This window comes from Melopsittacus undulatus, chromosome 9 (genome assembly GCF_012275295.1).
Source record: "Melopsittacus undulatus isolate bMelUnd1 chromosome 9, bMelUnd1.mat.Z, whole genome shotgun sequence".
Taxonomy (NCBI): Eukaryota; Metazoa; Chordata; class Aves; order Psittaciformes; family Psittaculidae; genus Melopsittacus; species Melopsittacus undulatus.
In genome coordinates, this window is record NC_047535.1 from 10,807,711 (window position 1) to 10,829,748 (window position 22,038).

General features: G+C 39.3%; 1 protein-coding gene across 2 annotated transcripts in view; it reads right to left on the minus strand.

The window, feature by feature from the left end:
- Window positions 1-22,038, minus strand: part of GALK2 (galactokinase 2) — a 53,957-nt gene that overhangs the window by 14,694 nt on the left and 17,225 nt on the right. The window contains exons 6-9 of one of the 2 annotated variants that reach the window (XM_034066554.1): window positions 10,538-10,636; window positions 7,714-7,866; window positions 5,890-5,928; window positions 2,700-2,910 (exon numbers count right to left, since the gene is read on the minus strand). In XM_034066554.1, the coding sequence (XP_033922445.1) occupies window positions 2,700-2,910; window positions 5,890-5,928; window positions 7,714-7,866; window positions 10,538-10,636 (502 nt within the window). The remainder of the gene's footprint in view (window positions 1-2,699; window positions 2,911-5,889; window positions 5,929-7,713; window positions 7,867-10,537; window positions 10,637-22,038) is intronic. The other variant, XM_034066555.1, reaches the window with a different exon arrangement.

Consider the following 22,038-nt stretch of genomic DNA (forward strand, 5'->3'; position numbering starts at 1 on the left):
AGGAAAAAACCCACTTCATGGTTAAAGGAATACAGTGTTTTACAGAAGAATATCCTTTTGCGGTGAAGCTTATAAATACTTAATATCCCACAGTCACCACACACTAAATGTTCTGTGAAGCACTCAAGTCCAAGCCAAAATTATGGCACAGTGCACCTTAGAAAGTAATAAATATTATTTTTCTAGAGATGTTCAGAAGCCACAAGTGCAATCCATGTGTAAACATTTGCAAGGGAGATTGAAACTCAGGATTTTGAGTTGGCCAAGGAACAACTGCACAAAGTTTAGAGAGGCTTTATGCACTATCTGTACTTCTCCAAACTTGGGGAACAAGTGGCCTGTACAGTAGGGAACTGGAGAAATCCTCAAGTACTTGTCTATAAAAGGGATGCAAAACTGGCCTGAGACTTGCCCAAAGCCTGTCCATGCCATTTTTCCTTGGGATGGGGAGTTTTAGCCTTATACATTTATAAAATATATAAGTGTACAGTACCATGACTGGAGGAGTAGAAGAATGGAAGCTAGACATAAGGCTAAAATAGTATTTATGTAGTATTTTCAGATCCTTAAACATGAGACAATACCAGTACAAAACATTATCTGTAGCTATCATTGGGCTTTCAATAATACAAAAAATTAAAACTACTGACAATTTATATTCAGCCACAGAGAAAACTTAGAATTCAGTAAATCATCTACACAGTAATTCTCATGCAAACACGTTACCCTTAATGTTATAATATTTTATCAGAAGAGTTGATAAAAAGGTAACAAAAATGATAAAAAGTATACAAAGGAAGAAAGGTGCTCTAAATGTTATGGTTCTTTCTTCATGTTGTACAAAGTGGTTCAACAGCATTCCGAAATTCTCTGCAGAGATTCTCTAGTTGTCTGTGTTTCTCTCACATGGAGCAGCCAGGCATTATCATTAAAATTTAGTGGGGAAGTAGAGGGGAAATAGGAAAAATATTTTCATCAAACAGCCTCTAGTTTCCCAAAGACAATATTATGTATAATTGGTTTGGTGTGTAACAAAAACAGTGGATCTAGAGTCCTCCTTTCTGTGTCTTGTTTCTTTTTTGCATATGGTTTTACAGAAATCCGTTACTTAATTCTATACTGTACATAAGGAGACTTTGGCATAACCCATTTTAATTGGTCTTATCAACTGGAATCAGGGTCATGCAGGTTTAAGAGATTCCGTTCAGCAAATATCTGCAAATGCTATTCAGAGCCACAGTATGAAATTCCTTTTGAGTTTCTCCTATAGCTTTTATGCTTAAATTTTTTATCCAGACTTTGGGTTTTAGGAAGAAAACAAACAAAAAAACCCCACCTATATAAACAATTCAATTCTACAGAACTGTAGAATTTTGTTTTATAAACCAGGTATAAGGATTATAAACATCTGTAAGTTAATAGTCTCGCACTGATTCATGAAAGGGAGAGTAAGGGAACAGTGCAGAAGTTTTACAACCTTGTAGCTTCCCATGAAAACACTGCAGCATGCAGGTACATGGTTCAGTATATTCCTCATGTACATACAGCACAGAGTTACCATAACTCTTTCTACAGAGACAAAAGGCTAGATTAAGACATCATTTTCTGTCCTGGCACCCTCTGGCAGTGTAATTAGGCAATAAGATAGTTTGATACTCTCTGATACCACCAAGGTCCAAAATATGTTTTAGATTCAGGACCTGGTCTTGGTCATTATGTAGTTTACAATTGTTCCAGATACACAGATTATTTAAATATAAGCACAAGTACACATAGATATATTACTGACTTATATGCATCAAATACATGTGTCCCTGAAAGTGGTCTTGGGAAGGACTGGCAAGGATATAATTCAGCTGCAAAACAGTGGATGTATTAAGGTTACAGAATGGAAACAAGGAAGTATGGGTTATTTTAAGTTCTCAAAAGATTCCGGTCAGAACCGGAAACCTGTTGTGAACGTAAATTAATTATTTCATAAATGCTCTATTGTTCAGTAATATTAGCAACCTTCTATATGCATCCAGGATCCATTCCACATGTGCCAATGCTCATGATTATTCTATGCCAATGCATAGTATAATCATAAGCAGTAATCTGTGGGAAATACTTTTTAAATAGTAAATTGTTCATCTCCAGCAGTGTCTTCCTTAAAGAAGAAACAATCCTGAGAGTGATAGGAACTTCTCTGTCTAGGAGAGACCTAGCTGACTTGCTACCCAGAGCATGTCTTATGAAGTGATCATGTAGTTATCAGTTCAAAAACAGAAATACAAGCCCATCTATGCTGGTTTCTAACACCAGTTAAGGGAGAGCAAAGAGCAGTCATTTTAACGACACTGTAACTATCCAAAATGTTTGGCTTTATTAGAGCTATTGCCTAAAAAAGGAAGCCTAATTAAGACTTTGGCTAGAATAAAACCTGGGTTATTTAGAGACAACTCTCAGTCAGCACAGGTTCATCTAAAACAGTAAGTGATCTGCTACTTTGCTATTTTAGAAACAGTTCAATCAAAATCCCAGTTTTGCTCCAAGTTAAAAACTAGAATGAAAATTGTGGTATCAAGTCTCTCACTGGCCATCCAAAATTCTGGGGAAGTACTGTGGCAAGACTTCCACTTGCACTACTTATTAATACATAAATGTTTTATGTAACACACACGTTGCACACTAAAGCCCACCATTCCATATATGCTTACCATCTTGCGTGTTTTGACTCAGGATCTGAGAGCGGAGCTCCTCCAGGCTAATTCCCAGGCATTTACAAATTTCCTCTGCGCTGTAAGGCTCAGGATGTAATACCTCCTCGACAATGGTCAGCATTTCCTCCAGGCTAACTCCTAGCCTGGTTTGCACATCGTGGAGTCTCAACATTTTTTCCCAGTCCAAGCCTTTAAACTTTGAAAGAAGCTAAAATTCAGAAAATAAAAAATATTGAGCCTTCCTATTTAAGACTATTTAATTGTCCATAAGCACCATTAAGACCCATTTGCTCTTTTCACTCCTTAACTGGGAACCATCAGAAGTTACTTGCTGTAAGTACACAGCAGACAATTGTTGTATTTATTTATAAAATGTCTGTGCATGACAGATACTCTTCCCTCAAATCAGATGCTGTCTGTGAAAGCCCTACTGGTATTATTTGTGTGGTATCAAATCAGTGATTTATCCTTTTCCATGGATGTTGTTACCTCAGAGAAGTTAACTGCTACTGTATGGTTAGAGTTTGCGCTAATATTTAAAACTCAGTTCAATCTTTCCAGTATGCGCCTGGAGTTTTCTGATGAACATTAGAGGTTGTTGTTAAAATCCTTTCTCACAATAGCCTTAAAAATATGAAAGCAGGCATCTGTTTTGTGTGGGATTAAGGCTGTAAGGTTGTGAATTAACTGTAGCCTTTCTCAGTCTTCAGAGTTTAAAGTAAATTTTAAGTATGTTCTTTTAACATCCAATTTAAAGGAAGTTGTGAGCCTTGCAGGAAGGTTATGATGTGTTAGTTGGAGTCTGCTGTGTTCCTGTGTCATTGCTATGATGCCAACTGGTTATAGCTCTATCTGTTTTTCCCATTCCAGACAACTATTGTTATGCTTTGTGTATATTTGTAGTGTTTTGGCAATTGACAGTAGTTACTTCAACACACTAGAATCCTGAAAGGAAGTATATCAAATAGGCTTTATTCTGGAAGGGTGTTCCATATCTTGATGCTCTCCTGTGCCTAATGAAAATGGTTGAGTAAAGTAGTTTTCCTCATAATGTGGAATATTTTTAATGTTATGACTTACGTATTAAGTGGTCATTGTGGGATCCTAAGATGTACCACCTTTAATTGTAACAGATTACTACAAAGTAAGACCCAGATAGGCCAGTGTGGTTTTAGTATATTCATAGACACATGACGTACCTCCAGTTCTTCACCATTTGAGACTAAAGCTTCCAAGTGTGCCAGATCAGGCTGTAGAATTGCAGACATTTTAAACCAGAGCACTAATACCCGTGAATGCAACCCTTTTCTGTTCAAGACAGTTTTAAAACCTCTGATCAACAGGGCCAGGATTTCATCCAGTGTGTTTTGCTATTCTTTCCAATAAACACTCTTTTTGAGATTGGTTTGAAATAATTTCCATCTGAATTCAGCGAAGCTACTTAACTTCCTAGGTTAAAAAAAACTCATGGGTTTCACATGTCTGAAAAGGTTTTGCTTGGCTTTGTGCAAAGTTAAAGCAGGAAACTTAAGAAGATCTGCTGCCCAGCTATCTGCTATGGATTCTCACTCTCCTGCTGTCCTCTAATGGTGCTTTTGAAGGAGCTCTTCCAGTTTTTCTTTACTACAGGATATAAAAATTAACTACTTTTGGTGCCATCTAGTGACTTGCTAAGATTTATGTGAGGCTTAGTAGAGCATAACAAATAAAATCCAATCAAAATCCTAATCATATGACTCTGTTGCCATCTAAAACACAGTTTTGTATAATCAGTGGTAGAAGAAGCACTAGTGGCAAATGCAGAAAGTAGGGGGAGAAAATATTCTTGTAAGCACTGCTTAAGCCACTTCTGGTCTGCTTTTCAAAGGCTTTGAGTAGCTAGAACTCCATAGCCTTTATGTAATTGTACTTTAGCTTACTTACGTTAATTAGAATAACAATTACGGCTTGTTTGTGCATGTTTGTGACATGTTCTTAAATCTGCTTCAAGGTGCTAAATGAATGGATATTTTTACCTCATACTTTAATCCTAATACTCAGCATCCTCTAGACATTATTACTAGTAGTGAGACATAACTAAGAATTTACAAATAAACTGGTTTATGAGGCAACAAAAATTTTTATACTTTTAGAAATAAATAATCCCATGTAGAAATCTATCACAGGTATTGTCACATCTGTTCCTGTTTCTATATTTCAAGGGAGATGCTGTATCGTAGATGAACTAGCTACGCTGGGCATTTACAGGCCAAATGTTCCAAATCGAAACTGACCCCATCAGGCCAGTGGGCAGGGCTTAGCTGGAAAGGTCTATCCTGCATATAGCAGCACCTAGAAAAATGTTGCAGGCAAACAGAAATGCTTTGTGAAAACAGTCTAGCTGCAGCGGCTCAAACTGTAATGGACACAGACATCGGAAAAAATCCCATCTATTTAATGAACAGGAGTAATTCCAATACTGATCCCACAGTTGGATATTTTCTTGATGATCTCTGACTGCGGGGATTAAAGATGTGAACATCATGCAGCTGGCTCTTAACTGCCAGAAACTGTAGGCTTTATTGTTCAACACAGGCACACTGTAGAACTGTAAGTAGCTGAGAGGAAAACAAGCTTAATAAATGATGGGACAAATATAAATAAAAATTGACTAGGAGTATGTATAGGAATACTTATATAGCAACATCTTTCTTACACTTGACATTTCTACATAAGAGCATCTTTCTGCATTTAACAAACATGAGTTGATTAACAATATGGCATTGCAGTTGCAGACATTCTTGGCACTACTCTGTAGCTGACAGTGAAGCGAACCACACACAGTGAAGCGGGGGAGAGCACAGCGTTCACTAATGTTTGTGTTCATCCTGCAGTACCTACTGTGAGAGTTTTCTTAAGTACAAGTTAATTTCCTTTGGAATAGTGAGTGTTCTGAAGAACATAAATGTCTTTAAACACACTATCAGAGTACAGGAAAGCATTTGGAGGATACAACAAGAAAAGGAAGAAACAAATCCTAATAATGGAAAGAATGACTATCCAGAAGGGAAGGGAAAGGAATAGAACCTCAGAAAGATAATTCTGTGAGGAAGATCAAGAGCTAACTTGCTGTAGGGCAGAGTAACATCAAAATATTCTACATTAATGCCAGCAGGGATATGTTGTGTTGGCTGGCATGTTTACTTACATGGATCTTCCTGCAAAGAGTATGAAATTCTAGAATGACCTAAAGCAGAAAGGGGAAAAAAGTCCACTTACCAATGAGAATTTCTTTTAAAGCATTACTGCGAGGCCCAGCAGGTTATTTCATAGTTCGATTAGCTTAACGGTGCTTAAAAAACTTCCCTGCTTCCACTTACGTACCTGCCCTCTTTCACCCCACTGTGACCTGCTCCTAAACACAGGGGTTTTTCCTGGCTCAGTGTATTTTTACAGTGTGTGCAGCTTTCCATCTGGGTAGCATATGTATAAAAATAGGCAGGTGTATGTTGTTAGTTTCCTTAAAATCAAGCATCTGCTAAAAGCACTTCTCTGGAGATTGCATCATAGCTAGTAGGAATGTTAAGAAACAATTATCTTTCCTTACCACCTTTTCAATTTATTGCATGGAACCAATCATTTCAAGCAATTTAGAAAACTGTGATTCAATTCACAAAGTGTGGCCTATGGAGCAATACTTCAAAACGTTTTCCAGCTCCATGTATTGTTCTAGTTTGCTTTTTTTTTAAGAATAAATCTTCTGTGAAGGCTCTGTAGTTCTTATGTAAAAAAAACCCCAAACTTCCAAAAGAAGTTCTTGCTAAAATACCTACTTAGTCAATTAACTCTCCTAAATTAGAGGCTTATCAGTTACACCAAAACCAACACACAGATAGGTCCTTATCTTTCTTAATAGCACAAGAATCTTTTTATGAACTTCAGTGACAGCTGTAACTCTGGTCACTAGTGCTATTATTTGTGCCATATCTTATATACACCAACAATGCAGCTATTAAAAACCCATTTAAAAAGTCATCTGAAGTTTAGCTTCCATCCTCAAAAAATATCTCAACATGATATTTTATATTACATTTTGTCAGTATCTGAGCACTTAACTCTTTTTTTTGGCATTAACTCCAGTAATTTTTCATAGAATTATGATGCCACCAGATGCTCAAAGTACTTTTGAGTATTGCTTCAATTTTGGCCAAGTGTTTTGTGGCAAGGAGTGCCATGCTGCAGTGTTTAAAACTTTCATCTAGACTTTGTGACCCAATCCTGTTTTTTCACGCAGCACACTTTGGTATAACTGCAGTGAATCTTTATGCTTGCTTCTCACTTAATCTAATCAAAGGAAAATCCACTGTATTCCTGTAACAAATACAAATAAAACACTACATCTGCATATTCCTAACTGTATGGTCTACAGAATCCAGAACTAAAGTGGAATTTAAATTTTTCATGTTCAAATTCCATACATTTTACATTGCAAGATGTAAACTGGCAGCACAATCTAAATGTTGTAGTTTGATTCAAGCATGGTTTTAAAGTTTGCACTGACATACATGCTGCTATTCAGTATTTCCAATATTACTTCCAGGCCTCTAACTAGCAGCTTTGATGTCGTCTAAATCCTAGAAAATACACATCTATTGCCATATATAAACGTGTGACCACACTGGTTGCTTTCCATTATTAGTCATTATTCAGCTTTAATTAGAAACAGTCTATCTTCTTAACTGAGAATATTTTTTGCTGAAAAATAGACTTACTTTGTCCATTGACATATCATACAAAATATATTTAATAGAGCTAAATCACATAATCATCTATATAAGGGCATAGTCTCTACAATTCCATTAAACTCAGCAGGAGTTCAGTTTCTGCAGAGATGGACGTGTCTGGTTCTGGAAAGAAAAATGCTACTTAAAGTAGCACCTAGCCAGGTGTTAAAGACATGATCAGTCAGAAGTGAAAAAAGGCACTTTTTAGATGAAGGTTTCATTAGAGTTTGACATAAACCATATGTTACCTTTGTAGCCAGACGACACTCCATTACCCTAATATTGTAATGAGAAGTTGCTGCTTTGTTCATTTCAACACAACTGTTAGCAATAACAAACGCTGCTCCACTTGGAAGTCTAACATCAGTTGCCCTCAGAGGACTGAACTTTATCAACTTGGCCTATTGAAAGAAAAATGGTTAGTTTTAATTTACTACTAGCTAACAGTGCACTCGGTTCTATAAATCAAATGCAAATTTGCATGTTTTTTCTCTTGAGAATCCAGGGACAGTTAAGGCAAGAAACCTGACATGAAACAGCGAGAAAAGATCTTTAACCTCATTGGCCCAGTTACACATACATTTCAAACCTTCCCCTTGTAGCTGGATTTTAAAATGTTTCCATTAAGGCTTTGGGGTTTTTCAGCATTTCACAGAACCCCACCCAACCTATTTTTCTTGCCTGCTCAAGACAACAGTTTTTCTTTGATCTACAGAAGAGTACCAGGCCTGGCTGAAGCTAATGTGCATGCCACTAGAAACATGGGGCTTCACATTCCCTTTCCTGATGTCCATCTTCCCTTAGCTTTCTGGCTTTCCACTAAATCAAGATTAGGCCACTGAGGTACAGTACAGTACCAAAATTTTAGGATTGACTGGAGACAGTAATCATGTTACATACAGGCAAACAGAGAAGTGAAATAAAACTATATAGCAAACTGTAGTTACAGTCTCCTTCCTTCTGACATGAGACTGCCTTGCCTCACAGATGCCTTACAATGGCTAAGATGTTCCCAACATTTGCGACCTTTTCATGGAATAAGCTAGGCATCCATTAATTAAATATTTCAGGATGTAATGTAATCAAGAGATTAAATTCACATCTGGTTTTTCATTGGGATAAATTGTAAATCATGTGCCCTGCCTTGGCTTCTGAGAATAGACTGTAACTCTGCAAGCACGGACGTCTTACTGGTTTTGGCATTATTCACCCCGAGAGAGTTCCTTGAGCAGCTAGAGTGCTAAATAAACAATGACAAATCCGCTTGTACATTATGTACAGCATGTGTGTTAGTCCCTGCCACTGAGATTCTGGACCACGTCACAAAACTACTATCAAGACAGACAAGCTTGCTTACATTTCAATATACCCTTTAAGAACTGCTACATTAGATCAGAATGTACCACTAAGCTGGTCAAGTGTCCTGTTTCTGACAGAAGCCATAAATTGATATTTAGATAGAATATAAAAATAGGACAGATACAAAGCAATCTTTTTCTTGGGGTATATTTTTCCAACTTCACATAAGTAAAGATTACAGTAGTTAGACTCACACTTGAAGAAACATCAGACTTATGTTTAGCAGCTACAAATTGGCTATAACTCACCCAGAGTATCCAGAAAGGTCTTTTTTTGAACCCTTTTGCTTTCCATGACATACGGTATTTCTCAATTTAACAATGAATGTTTTTGGGGAAAAAAAACAGACTTCCTTGTTTGTTTTTAACAAGCTGTTTGCTAATGTCATTGTGTTTCTATTAGTTCTTCCACTATGAAAAACACTGAATTCTCAGTTTACCTTCTCTTGACCATTCAGGGGTTTGACAGAGCTTCAGAATATCACCTGCAATGATACTTGCTTTCTAAGCTGAAAAGTTTTAAATTATTTAGTCAATGCTCATATAAAAAAACAGTTTTGATCATGCTCAGTGTCCTTGAATGTATTTTCACATTCTTTTTGTTTTTTTTCAGATGGGAAGCTAGAATTGAATTCAGCTGCAAGTATACTGGAACAAGGACACTTTCAGGTGTGTTCACAATTTCTTTTCTAACATTTTCTTTGCCTTTTTTGATCCCCACCTCGATATATCAGAAAAGCCTCCACTTTATGATCGTCTCTGTGTATGTCAGGAAAACACACTGCTTCCTTCAGGTTTTATGTAGCTGTGTGTCTACTACTAAGAGTATAAAGTATGAAGGAAAGGTCTAAAGTAGGTACAGGAGTTGTGACACTGAATACAATGTATGTCTCATGATAGAATTAAATGTTTGGTGTAAATCTAGGAAATAGCTTATTTCACATAAGATCTGGCATTAAGGAATGAAAGCTGTAGATGCTGAATAGCACAGTTACAGGGGAAGTAAGTAAATGTTGTCATGAAACACTACATTGATTTCAATACAAGTATTTTGGCAAGTTTCAGGTCTGAACAGTCACAGTTCTGTGCACCTTGTGGGACAGTGGATGAACTCCATGGTAAATTCCACTGTAAGCACTCATGCATAACTTGGCAGGTCCTGTTTATCATTGCTAGTCCACCTTCTGTCATCACGTTTAAGACAGCTAAATGCCTTCTGCATCAGAATCCAGCCACAGAATTGTCTGGAATTAGCAAAACTGGGGGGAAAAAAATCCCCATTGTCTTTGCAACTGAACCTGGCAAAACTTCTTTGAACTTCTTGGTTATAAGACATTTCAAGAAAGCATTTTTGTAATAATTATCCCATTTGCACTGAATACAAGACATACCGACCATTCAGACCTCATTACATCTCAAACATTCTAAGTTCAGTGATCAGCCAGCCAAATAGTGTGGAACCTAGTGGTCTTCTAGAGTACAGCTTTCCCCACAGCTTTTCTTTCCTCCTTCTTGTCATTTTTCATTTTCATCATCTTACTCTTTCAAACTTGTCATATTCCATTGTGCACAAGTTTATACAATTCCTGTTTCATTTGCATACCAATACTGAGCTATTCCAGTTTCTTGTCCTTCTGCCAGATACATATGAAGGTATTTTTGTAAACATAAATTAATATTATGTTGTTAGTTTAGATTACAAGTATCCACATACAGTTCCTTCTTCTGCCAGGAAAGAGATTGACTGGTCCATTCCTCCACCTTCTGTGCCAATGTAACGTTCACTCTTTGTGCAAATTTCTGCAAGCTCCACCTGAAAAAAACATTAACATAAACCTTCAGCCAAGGCTAAAGATGGTATTTTTATGCTGCTTATGTATGAACTAGTGAGAAAACAAAGGAGATGATGATACAGCTCTGAAACCATTGTCTCCCACACACCAACTAGTGTAAGCTGGTATCAACCAGGATGCCACATGGCCCCTTTTTCCTTTTGTTCTGAAGCAGAAAAGAATCCACTGAATAGCCTGCACTGGACCCACCATAGCCAGATGCTTTTCAGAGTATCTCTGTTTAGATGCTTAACTCTTGCAGCTGTCCTCCTCTCACCTTCCTCATTCCCTTCACACCCTTCCATCTCAATAGCCATTATTTTGTTGCTATATTAGTTGAATCCATCTATAGATGCACCTTGGTAGCTCACAGAATAACAGCAAGTTGTTACATTTTACTGTTTAAATGCACTGGCTCCATAATCAGAATTCACATATTAAACCTAACTCAGAAACGCTTTCTCAGTATAAATACTCTAATCAGTGTTGCTTGTCATTTCTGCTTGAGATACTGTACTCTGCTTACACTGTTCATCTGAACTAATTTGTAACTAGATGTAATTTGAATTCTTTTGTGACATTTTAGGCATATCTTTGTGCATTCTGATATCAGCAGGTCAGAGGATACTATGGGAGGGTGGAATATCACTATGTAACTGTCAAAACCAATAATTTACAGTAAAGCTTTCAGCCATTGAGCCATGTCAAAACATACACAAGAGAAGCCTTGGAAAATGGTCAAAGAACACAGGCTAGTAAAAAAGTCAAAAGGAAAGCATCCGTGTCCACCTACTGTGACCCCTACTATTTTTTCTAAGCACAAGGTAACCACAGGCAAGATGGGAAAAGTACTTTAGAAAAGCCATAGTCCTGGTGTCTTGGTGGCAAAGTGAGACTCAGATTCCACACTTAAGGATGTAGCATCACACGGTTGAAACAAACTAACCGGCAAGACAGGGACATTAGCCAGCACACAGCTGTAAAAGGCAGCAGATAGAGGCAGTAAATCACCATGCTAAGAGAGAGGTATGTGCAGGGTGCCTGCCTGCTTCCTCCTCAATTTCTGTAATGGCACCACAGACAAAGTTGTAAAATTGGTGCTTAGATCAATATAATCAGGCTGAACTGTTTGCAAATGCACTAACAACCAATTTACTCAGCTCACAATGCATTTAAAGCCAATAAGCCTCAGGCTGATAAGCAGAAGTTACCAAAAGAACATTAACAAAGTTACTCTAAAGCTATGCAGACTGGATCTCTTTGAATCAAGCATGGCAAATGACCACTCCCAAGAAAAAGACATTAATGAGAGAACACAGAAAGTACAATCAGCAAAAAGACTATCCCTTTCTGCACTGCTTTCCCTTTGTGCATTTTAAAGATGAGTTGAAATAGAGATAAAGCTTCTTTTATTTTTTCTTGAGAAAGTACAGGAACATCACACATTTTGGTGTTCTTTCTTTTGAATAAAAACCATCTCCTAGTGCCTGCCTTTTCCTGAAGATCAGGTTCACCAAAATTCATTTTTCTTCCTTTGCCCCGTGTCCACTCCAAGTAGTCCCATTTCCAATTTGAATCTTAGGCCTCTTGGTCCCCTGTCCAATCACAGTATGTCCCTGCTCCATTACAAGCTGAAAATGATTCTGAATGAAATGTTAATGAATGTAGTGATGCCTTTTTTTCACCCATTTAATGCTAAATACTCTGCAACAGCTCCACAGAAGAGAAAGCACAAACCTCCACATGCAGCAGTATCTAGATGCTCGCTCCTTTCTACATGTGAAAGCATTACTATTTACAAACATCTGTTGCTGGGATGTGGAAATGCTGTCATGTTTCACCCAGTTCTGCTGAACCTGCCTTTCACCCCTCGGAGAACAGAGCAATACCACATCCCTGACGTGGATGTAGCCATTTGTAGCCATTGGCAGAAGACATCAGACTGGAGTTCATGAGTATTACTCACTGGCAGCAATAGAAACTTCTCTACACTGGCTGAGAAGACTACGCCAGCACACTGGTCATGCACACTAAAACAGGAGCTGTGGCTGTGCAAATCTGGCCCGAAGCACAGTTCCTGAGGTACTCACAGTGTATACTGCACTCCTGGACACAGATGCCTGAGGTATTACTTCATCTGCAATTGCCAGATAAAGCTTTGCAAAATCCAAAGTTAAGCATTTCACCCTTCACTTAGACTGGCTGCATGTCATCTCCATATACACATCAGCTACCACTTGACTGCTTAAATCGCTGAGATTTTATGGTCCTGGGCTTATTAAATAAATATCAGGAGAAGTCTTGCAGAGGAGGAATGTTAACAATTATGACAGTGCCACTCCCCAGTCCCTTTACATGGTTTGGTGAATTGTGCATGGTTAAGCACTGGGCCTCGCTGCATCCCAGCTCACCAGCCATCCAGCTGCGTATGCTAGGCTAACAGCGCTGTTCAAGCTTGAGCAACTTTTGTTTTGAAACTTAGCAAGGATTGGCAGGACCACCAAGTAGTAACTGGCAAGGGTTGAGAAGAACCCTCTCCACAAGACAGCCCAAGGCATCCCTGAAACATTATTTGGTTTCTAATTTAAACAGGCCCTTGCTGACACAGGCTGGCCTTCCAATACTAGGATGAGAAGCATGTGAATGGAGAGGAAATCGTCATCTGTATGGAAAGCAGTTTCTACTTACTATTGAGACAAATGGGCAGATGTTTACCTTTTTGCTAAAACAAGAGAAAGGGCAAAGTTCAGAGGAACTGAATTGTAGCATTGGAAACTAATGTGAAGACTAAACTGGAGAGCATTGTGTATGTATCTAGTACTTGGAAAAGGATGGTCCTATGACTGAAACAGTGAACCAAATGGAATCCATTTCTAGCTCCACATTAAGTTCCTTGTGATTCTGGGAAACTCCTTTAATTCATCATGTCTCCATTTCCTCAGTAAAATGAGTATTCTCCCCCTCTGTATTTATTAATTCCTACTTGGGATTCTTAGAAGACGGTGCTATAAATATGTGTGACTTCATTACTAGAAATGGAAAAAAACTTATTTTGCTACACAAGTTCTCTGACTTCAGGCTTCCACAGAAAATTTCTGTAAGGAAGAAAACTGCTAGAACCATGTAGGCAAATGAACTTCTGCCTATCCCAGAGCAATGCCTTGTTTCCGTTCAGCTTGCAACACACCTTAGGGCAGGAACTGTTTGAATCATCTGTTATTTATCTCTATCCCTAGTGCATGTCTCACCTGTAAAAATACAGAGCTTCCCAGATTTCATTGCACAATTTGGCAACATCTCAAATGTATGTCTGAACAATACCTAGGCACTGCATCCCCACCTTCCTGCAGTGAAGTAACTTTGAGCATTCTCACAGAAACATTTAGGGGGACAATGCCCCAGGAGATACAGCACCATCTGCCACGCAGGCAGGTCAGAGAGGGCCAGCCCCTCCTAGGTAGGGTCCAAAGTAAACTTATGCATATCAAATAAACAGTGTCACTCCTATTGAGTTCTTCTGCAGGAGCCTTAAAACAGGCTTTCTTGTACAGCTAGGTGAAAACAGATGTTTGCTCTTCATGCAGCACCATGAGAAATATGTAGCACGAATAAACCCCATGTGCACATAGACTACACTTCATCCCACATATTCTTATCTGTGGAGAGATCACTTCAAGCCAACCACAAAACATAACTAGTTCTTCACACCCAAGATTCATTAGCATATTTTTCCATCCCTAAAGCAGTATTTCAGAAATGCTAATAAATCATAATTTAAGTCTTCACAGAATTTTACATACTTTAAAAGCATTCCTATAAGGCTGCTGTTATCTTCAATTTAGAGACAGCACAGATATCTACATGATTTATTCAAAGTCACGTGAATTAGTCATAAAGCTGAAATGAGAATTCAGAATCCTCCCTATTTCCCATATTGTGGCTTATTTCTCTAAAGAATATTTGGTCTTGGGGAAACCTTTGCAGGGAGAGTTTAAGGTCTTTTTAAGATGATGGTAATGAAAAGTGGAAACAAAAAGATATTAAAATCTATGTAAAAATGGGTCTGAACAGCAGCATTGTAAGTCCAGAAAAAAAATTACTTAACCAGATGAAGCACAAATTTCCTTTTCCTACTGTTCTGTGATCCACATATAGAATCATAGAATAGTTAAGATTGGAAAGGACCTTAAGATCATCTAGTTCCAACCCCCCTGCCATGAGCAGGGACACCTCACACTAAACCGTATCACCCAAGGCTTCATCCAACCTGGTCTTGAACACTGCCAGGGATGGAGCATTCACTACCTCCCTGGGCAACCCATTCCAGTGCCTCACCACCCTAACACCCTTCCTTATAACCACCCTTCCTTATATCCAATCCAAATCTCTGCTGTTTAAGTTTCAACCCATTACCCCTTGTTCTATTACTACAGTCCCTAATGAATAGTCCCTCCCCAGCATCCCTGTAGGCCCCCTTCAGATACTGGAAGGCTGCTATGAGGTCTCCACGCAGCCTTCTCTTCTCCCGGCTGAACAGCCGCAACTTTCTCAGCCTGTCTTCATATGGGAGGTGCTCCAGTCCCCTGATCATCCTCGTGGCCCTCCTCTGGACTTGTTCTAACAGTACCATGTCCTTTTTATGTTGAGGACACCAGAACTGCACACAATACTCCAAGTGAGGTCTCACAAGAGCAGAGTAGAGGGGCAGGATCACCTCCTTCGACCTGCTAGTCCCACTCCTCTTGATGCAGCCCAGGATACGGTTGCTTTCTGGGCTGTGAGTGCACACTGCTGGCTCATGTTCATTTTCTCATTGACTAGCACCCCCAAGTCCTTCTCCACAGGACTACCATGAATTTCCTTTTTGCCCAACCTGTAGCTGTGCCTGGGATTGTTCCGACCCAGGTGTAGGACCTTGCACTTGTCATGGTTAAACTTCATGAGGTTGGCATCAGCCCACCTCACAAGTGTGTCAAGGTGCCTCTGAATGGCATTCCTTCCCTCTAGCGTATCAACAGAACCACACAGCTTGGTGTCATCGGCAAACTTGCTGAGGGCACACTCAATTCCATTGTCCATGTCAGCGACAAAAATATTAAACAAGACCGGTCCCAACACCGATCCCTGAGGGACACCACTCGTTACTGATCTCCAGCCGGACATTGAACCGTTGACCACAACTCTTTGTGTGCGGCCAGCCAGCCAGTTCTTTATCCACCGAGTGGTCCACCTATCAAATTGATGACACTCCAATTTAGAGACAAGGATGTCATGTGGGAGAGTGTCAAATGCTTTGCACAAGTCCAGGTAGATGACGTCAACTGCTCCACCCCTGTCCATCACTTTTGTAGTCCCGTCATAGAAGGCCACCAAATTGGTCAGGCAGGATTTTCCCCTAGTAAAGCCATGCTGGCTGTCACCAAGCACCTTTCTCTTTTTCATGTGCCCTAGCATGCCTTCCAAGAGAATCTGCTCCCAGATTTTGCCAGGCACAGAGGTGAGACTGACTGGTCTGTAATTCCCCAGGTCATCCATTTCCCCCTTCTTGAAAATAGGGTTATATTTCCCTTTTTCCAGTCATCAGGAACTTCACCTGACTGCCATGATTTTTCAAATATGATGGCCAGTGGCTTTGCAACTTCATTCACCAGCTCCTTCAGGACCCGCAGATGGATTTCATCAGGTCCCATGGACTTGTGTACATTCAGGTTCTTAAGATGGTCACGAACCAGATCCTCTTGTACAGTGAGCCCAAAGTCTAGATATTCACAGTCCCTGTGTCCGCCTTCCAAGACTTGGGTGGTGTGGTCAGAGCCTTTGCCAGTGAAGACCGAGGCAAAGAAGCCATTCAAAACCTCAGCCTTCTCCAAGTCCTGTATAGCCAGTTCTCCCGAAAGTTTCCGGAGGGGGCCTACATTGTCCTTAGTCTGTTTTTCAGCCGCTACATACCTATAAAATCCCTTCCTGTTATCTTTAACATCCCTTGCCAAGTTTAGCTCCAATTGGGCCTTAGCTTTCCTAACTTGGTCCCTAACTACCCTGACAACATCCCTGTATTCATCCCAGGCCACCTGTCCTTGCTTCCACCTTTTATAAGCCTCTTTTTTCCTGTGAATTTTTCTCAGCAGCTGCTTATCCATCCAAGGAGGTCTCCTGGCCCTCCTGCTGCACTTCCTTCTAGTCGGGATGCAACACTCCTGAGCTTGTAGCAGGTGATCCTTGAATGTTAACCAAGAGTCTTGGGCCCCCTTGCCCTCTAGGGCTATATCCCATGGAACCTTGCTAAGCAGGTTCCTGAAGAGCCCAAAGTCTGCTCTCTTGAAGTCCAGGGCAGTGAGTTTACTGCACGCTCTTCTCACTGTCTTGAGGACCTCAAATTCGACCATCTCGTGATCACTGCATCCAAGACTTCCCTGGAGAGTCACATTTCCAACGAGCCCCTCCCTGTTGGCGAGCATGAGGTCAAGCAGGGCACCTCTCCTCGTCGGCCCCTCTATTGCTTGCAGAAGGAAGTTGTCTTCCACACAATTGAGAAACCTCCTGGATTGCTTGTGCCGGGCCGTACCGTCGCCCCAACAGATGTCAGGGTGGTTGAAGTCCCCCATGAGAACAAGGGCCTGTGAGCGTGAGGCTTTTCCTATTTGTCTGTAGAGTTCTTCGTTCACAGGTTCCTCTTGATCAGGCGGTCTGTAACATTTCCCCACAGTAATGTGTCCCATCACTGATTTTCCCTTAACCCTGACCCACAAACTTTCTGTTAACTGATCACCTGTCCCCAGAGAGAGTTCCATACTCTCCAGCCTATCCCTAACATAAAGGGCAACTCCCCCTCCCCTCCTACCAGGCCTGTCTTTTCTAAAGAGCCTATAACCTTCCATTCCAACACTCCAGTCAAAGGAGCCATCCCACCATGTTTCGGTGATGCCTATTATATCATAGCCCAGTAGATGTGCCCACATCTCTAATTCCTCTTGTTTATTCCCCATGCTATGGGCATTTGTATAGAGGCATCTGATCCGAGCTCCAAATGAAGCCAGCTCAGAGGCTGAAGCGGCTAGAATATTACTACATTGCTCAGAGTATTTATTATAGGTGCTGGCAACTGACTGGGTGTGTTGGGATGGAATGATGCTCCCCTCCCCCAGCACAACTAGTTTAAAGCATCCTTGACAAGTCTGGCAAGCCTCCCAGCAAAGCCACTCTTCCCTTTCTTTATCAGAGCAGTTCCACCAGCCCCCAGTAGGCCTGGCCTACAAATGTGGGCCCCATGTCCAAGACACCCAAACCCTTGACTATGACACCACCCTTTTAACCATTTATTAACCTGTCCAATCCTATGCTACTGCCCTCTGCATTTCTGTATTATTGTTTCACAAAGTTGTTCCAACAGGACTGTAAATAAAAACTATCATGTAGATAGTAAGTCTATAAGCTGTCACCTGCACTATTAAATAATCAAAGTTATGTATTTAATGTAGTTATTAAAAAAGCAAAGTTCAAACATCAGGAGATGTTTCCTTTGATTTTGCCCACCCCTGGCAAAAAAATAAACCCTAGCCAAGAAGGGAAGTGCATATAATGCCTGTTAGTAAGGGGTTGTTACCTAGCTTAAATTCATTAAAAGACTTGAGTTAGAATAAAAATATAGAATATATTAACATAAAAGCAGCCTTTGCAGGTGAGACCAATGCAACTTCTAGTTCTGTATCTTGTACCTGAAAGTGGACTCTTAGTATGGACCAAAGGACAAGTATTTGGGGTATTTCCACAGAATGTTATTTTTTGATAGCTTTCCTAAGCTGAATGCAAATTTTGCACACTTAGTTCTCAACAATGGATTTCTTATATATGAGTTTGTCCAGACTCCCTTTCAACTCATTTAAACTTTTAATGAGTAGAACATCCAGTAATTCAATAGAATTAGAACAATCCAGTAATAAGGACTCCTACAACTCATCAGGTGAAGAATCATCTCCTTTTGTTGATTATTAACATGCACCTGACTAGCTTCATTTAATACTTCTTAGCTTTTATAATGTGAGGGCAATGAAGAATTGATTCCTATCCACTCCATCCACTCATTCATCATTTTATGAGCCTCTATCACTTCCTCCTTCAAGTGCCTTTTCCCAAAGAGTCCTAGCTGACTTACAGAGGTCATTCTGTACCTTTGATCATCCATATGGCTTTTCCCCGAACCTTTTCCAGTTTAACTATCTTGGTTGATTAGAAAGAAGAGAGGCAGACTTCCATCCTTTCTTAAAACTACCTTAGAGAAAATGTCACGGTATCTTTTGCTGGTTTTATGTGGCAAATGAGCCACATAAAATGTGTGTTGTGTTGATATAGACATATGGTAATGCCATCTCAACCAGTTCAGCACTAGTATTCCATGTCTTTCATTGAGGTTACCATCCTAACACCACATTCAGTCAACAGGAAAGATTATGTGACCATGTTGGCCACCCTTGTGCAAAGTCCTTTTGTTTAAACCTGCTTTGCAGTGGCATGGCTAAAATAAACTGTTCCCTTCTGCTGACTGTAGTGAGGTCTGCAAACATGAGCAATAGTAAGCAGGGAAGCTGGGATGGAAAGTTAAATATCTAAACCTAATCTAGCAATACCCTGAGCTATTTTGTACAATTAATCAGTTCAGCCTCTGAACATGGGAGAGGGACAAGCATAACATGACAGCAGTAGTAGCTGGTATGTGCTAGCTGGTAGGTGAGTTAAACCTTGAAGTCTCTGTGGTGATCTGTCAAGAAATACTAAATATTGCAGCTCTTGAATGCCAGACCCAATATGATACATACAAATGCAAACAGTACTTTTATAGGTGTTGGCAAGTACACATACCAGGTTGGCTGTGCTTCACTGGGAGATGTTCAGTATCAGTAATTTGCATGATTAGGGGTTTTCATTTTTTACCCAGCAAGAGAAGATGTAACACATTAAATAAGAATATCTATAATGAAAACAATACAAAGCATCAATATTAGGAGTAGAATCTCAGTGCATACAATTCACCCACATGCCCTATAAGCAATTAAGCATTAAGAAATTTATGTGAAGTAATTGATTAAGGAAGCTGCTGTCTCTCAAGATTTCAAAACAGAACTCTCATAACTTTAGCTGGAGCATTTGGAAAAATTTGAAGCAATATACAAAATGGTTTTGTTTTCAGACTGTTCCTTGTCAGAACTTTGATTCTGAATGTATCCTATTGCAGGAGGCAGTGCCTACCCGTTTGTCTACCAGGCAACAGGCCCCCATGTGCAGACCTAGGCTAGCCTTTGATCTAAGAGCTCTACTAACTACCTCTGCTTTTTGTTTGAAGCAATTTAAGGTTCTTCCTGATAAGGAGCAAATCAATCTTGGGTTACAAAGAAAGAAATTACTACCACTTAAATCTATTTTATCTTTGAGCCACAAGATTTCCTATCCAGCATGCAGAAAGTCTAATCTGGGAAATCATATTAGTGGAGATACAATTTAGTCTGACAAAGAAGGGTTGTGATGTTTTAGTATTAGTTGCCTTATGTGTAGTTATTCTAGATGGAGAGATTTCTTGTAATATGAACTCATCAATAGCTCTGCATCATGTTACCTTGTTTGGGATTTTTAATGGGAAAAGTGGGTTTTCAGAAAATTGGTACTTTTCACTAGTATGCATTGTTTTTCTGCTTGTTTATGCTTCAATATGAAACACCTAAAATTCAGGCTGTGATTTTCAACCAGGTATTTTTGGTTTTCCAAAAATGTTGAAGAACTGATAAAAGAATATTTTTCTGACTGTTTCCAGGCACAATCCAGCATTGTGTTACAATTGGCCATCTTTACCCTGATACTTCAGCAGCATGATAAATTATGAATCACCCAATACAGGTCTGATTCTCTGTTGTCCCATCATTTATTTTAGTTTCTCTCCATTCAATGTTACTAAAAATGAATACGAAGGCCTAAATGTACAAAGGCATTTAGGTATCTGAGGAATAACAACAGTGAACAGATGATCAATTACTGACAAAAAAAGTCCTAAAAATGTAAACCTGAAGATTTATTTGAGTGAGAACAGATAAAGGAGTTTCACTTTTAATAGTCCTCTTGCTCACTAAGAGGCCAAGGGCCAACTGTTCTGATTTTCACTCCTGCAATGGGTCTGGACAGTATGTAAACTGTGACAGAATTTGTCCCTATATAACTGTCACTGTCAATATATTCTATCCCAGTGATCAATCCCTTTCAATCTCACACAGACCTTTAAAGAAGTAAATTTGTGTAAGATTAAACCCCTTAAAAGAGTAAGACAATTAGTGAGTAGGAGACAGGCAAATATTTGTTAGTAAAACAGAATTAGTGTCGCTTAGTATTTTTTTGGAACAGTTCACCCTGCATTACCCAGAAACTTGATATATACAAATCCGTAATGACAGCAGCCAAAATAAAGCAACCTTCTCTATAAAATGATAGTATTAAATTACATCTGCCTTTGTGGTTTTAAGTAAGCTCATTCTGGCCCAAGTTAAACATGCTATATTTTCTGTATGGAATAATGCAGGAGTAGTGAGTTCTAATCTTTAAAATAAAAAGAAAAAAATTTCTTCCTGTTTTAAGTTTTGTTGTTTGTGAAGGGAAGCTCCATGAAGATAACACATTTGTAAATACAAGCTAATTTTAGACTGTCATTTTCAGTGCTCCAAAAGTCTCTTCAGTATGCAAATTTAAGTAACTGGAGTAGTTAAATATCTACTGAGTCTTAAGTCTTATGCATACGTTCACTCTACAGCAACACAATAATGGTTCCGCAGTGCACATTCATGAACATTCTGGACAGTTTAATCTGAAAAGTCAGGCTCAAGTCTACTATTTCCCTTTACAACAAATAATGTTGGTCTTTTTATGGCAAATTTAGTGTAGATTTTCTATGAAATTCTACAGGGTTTGGTTCACAGCACACAGGAGAAGAAACATTTATAGATAAGGGTGTGCATTTGACATTCAGAAGAAAACATTCACCATCACTTAGGGAATATTCAGTCTAGTTAGATGGTAATTTTTTTCTCAATCTGTGCACATTTTATACATATGTATAGACATGCAAAAATAACTTCTGAACTACAAGGCACTGTGTTTTATTTATTAAAGTATAAAATGATGCCCAAATTTTGAGGTTATTTTTACCACCAGGAATGTCGTTATTTTCAATATCTGGTCTTGACTAGGAATAGACTGCTGGAAGTTGCCATCTGCTTCCAGTTTGCATACAAAATCCCAATTAGCTGAACTTCATATATGTTTTGCAAGGTAATTATGCTTACTTTTTTCCAAAATGGGAAAATATTTGTCAGATAGTATCTGGATGTCCTCATAAGCACAGCAATCT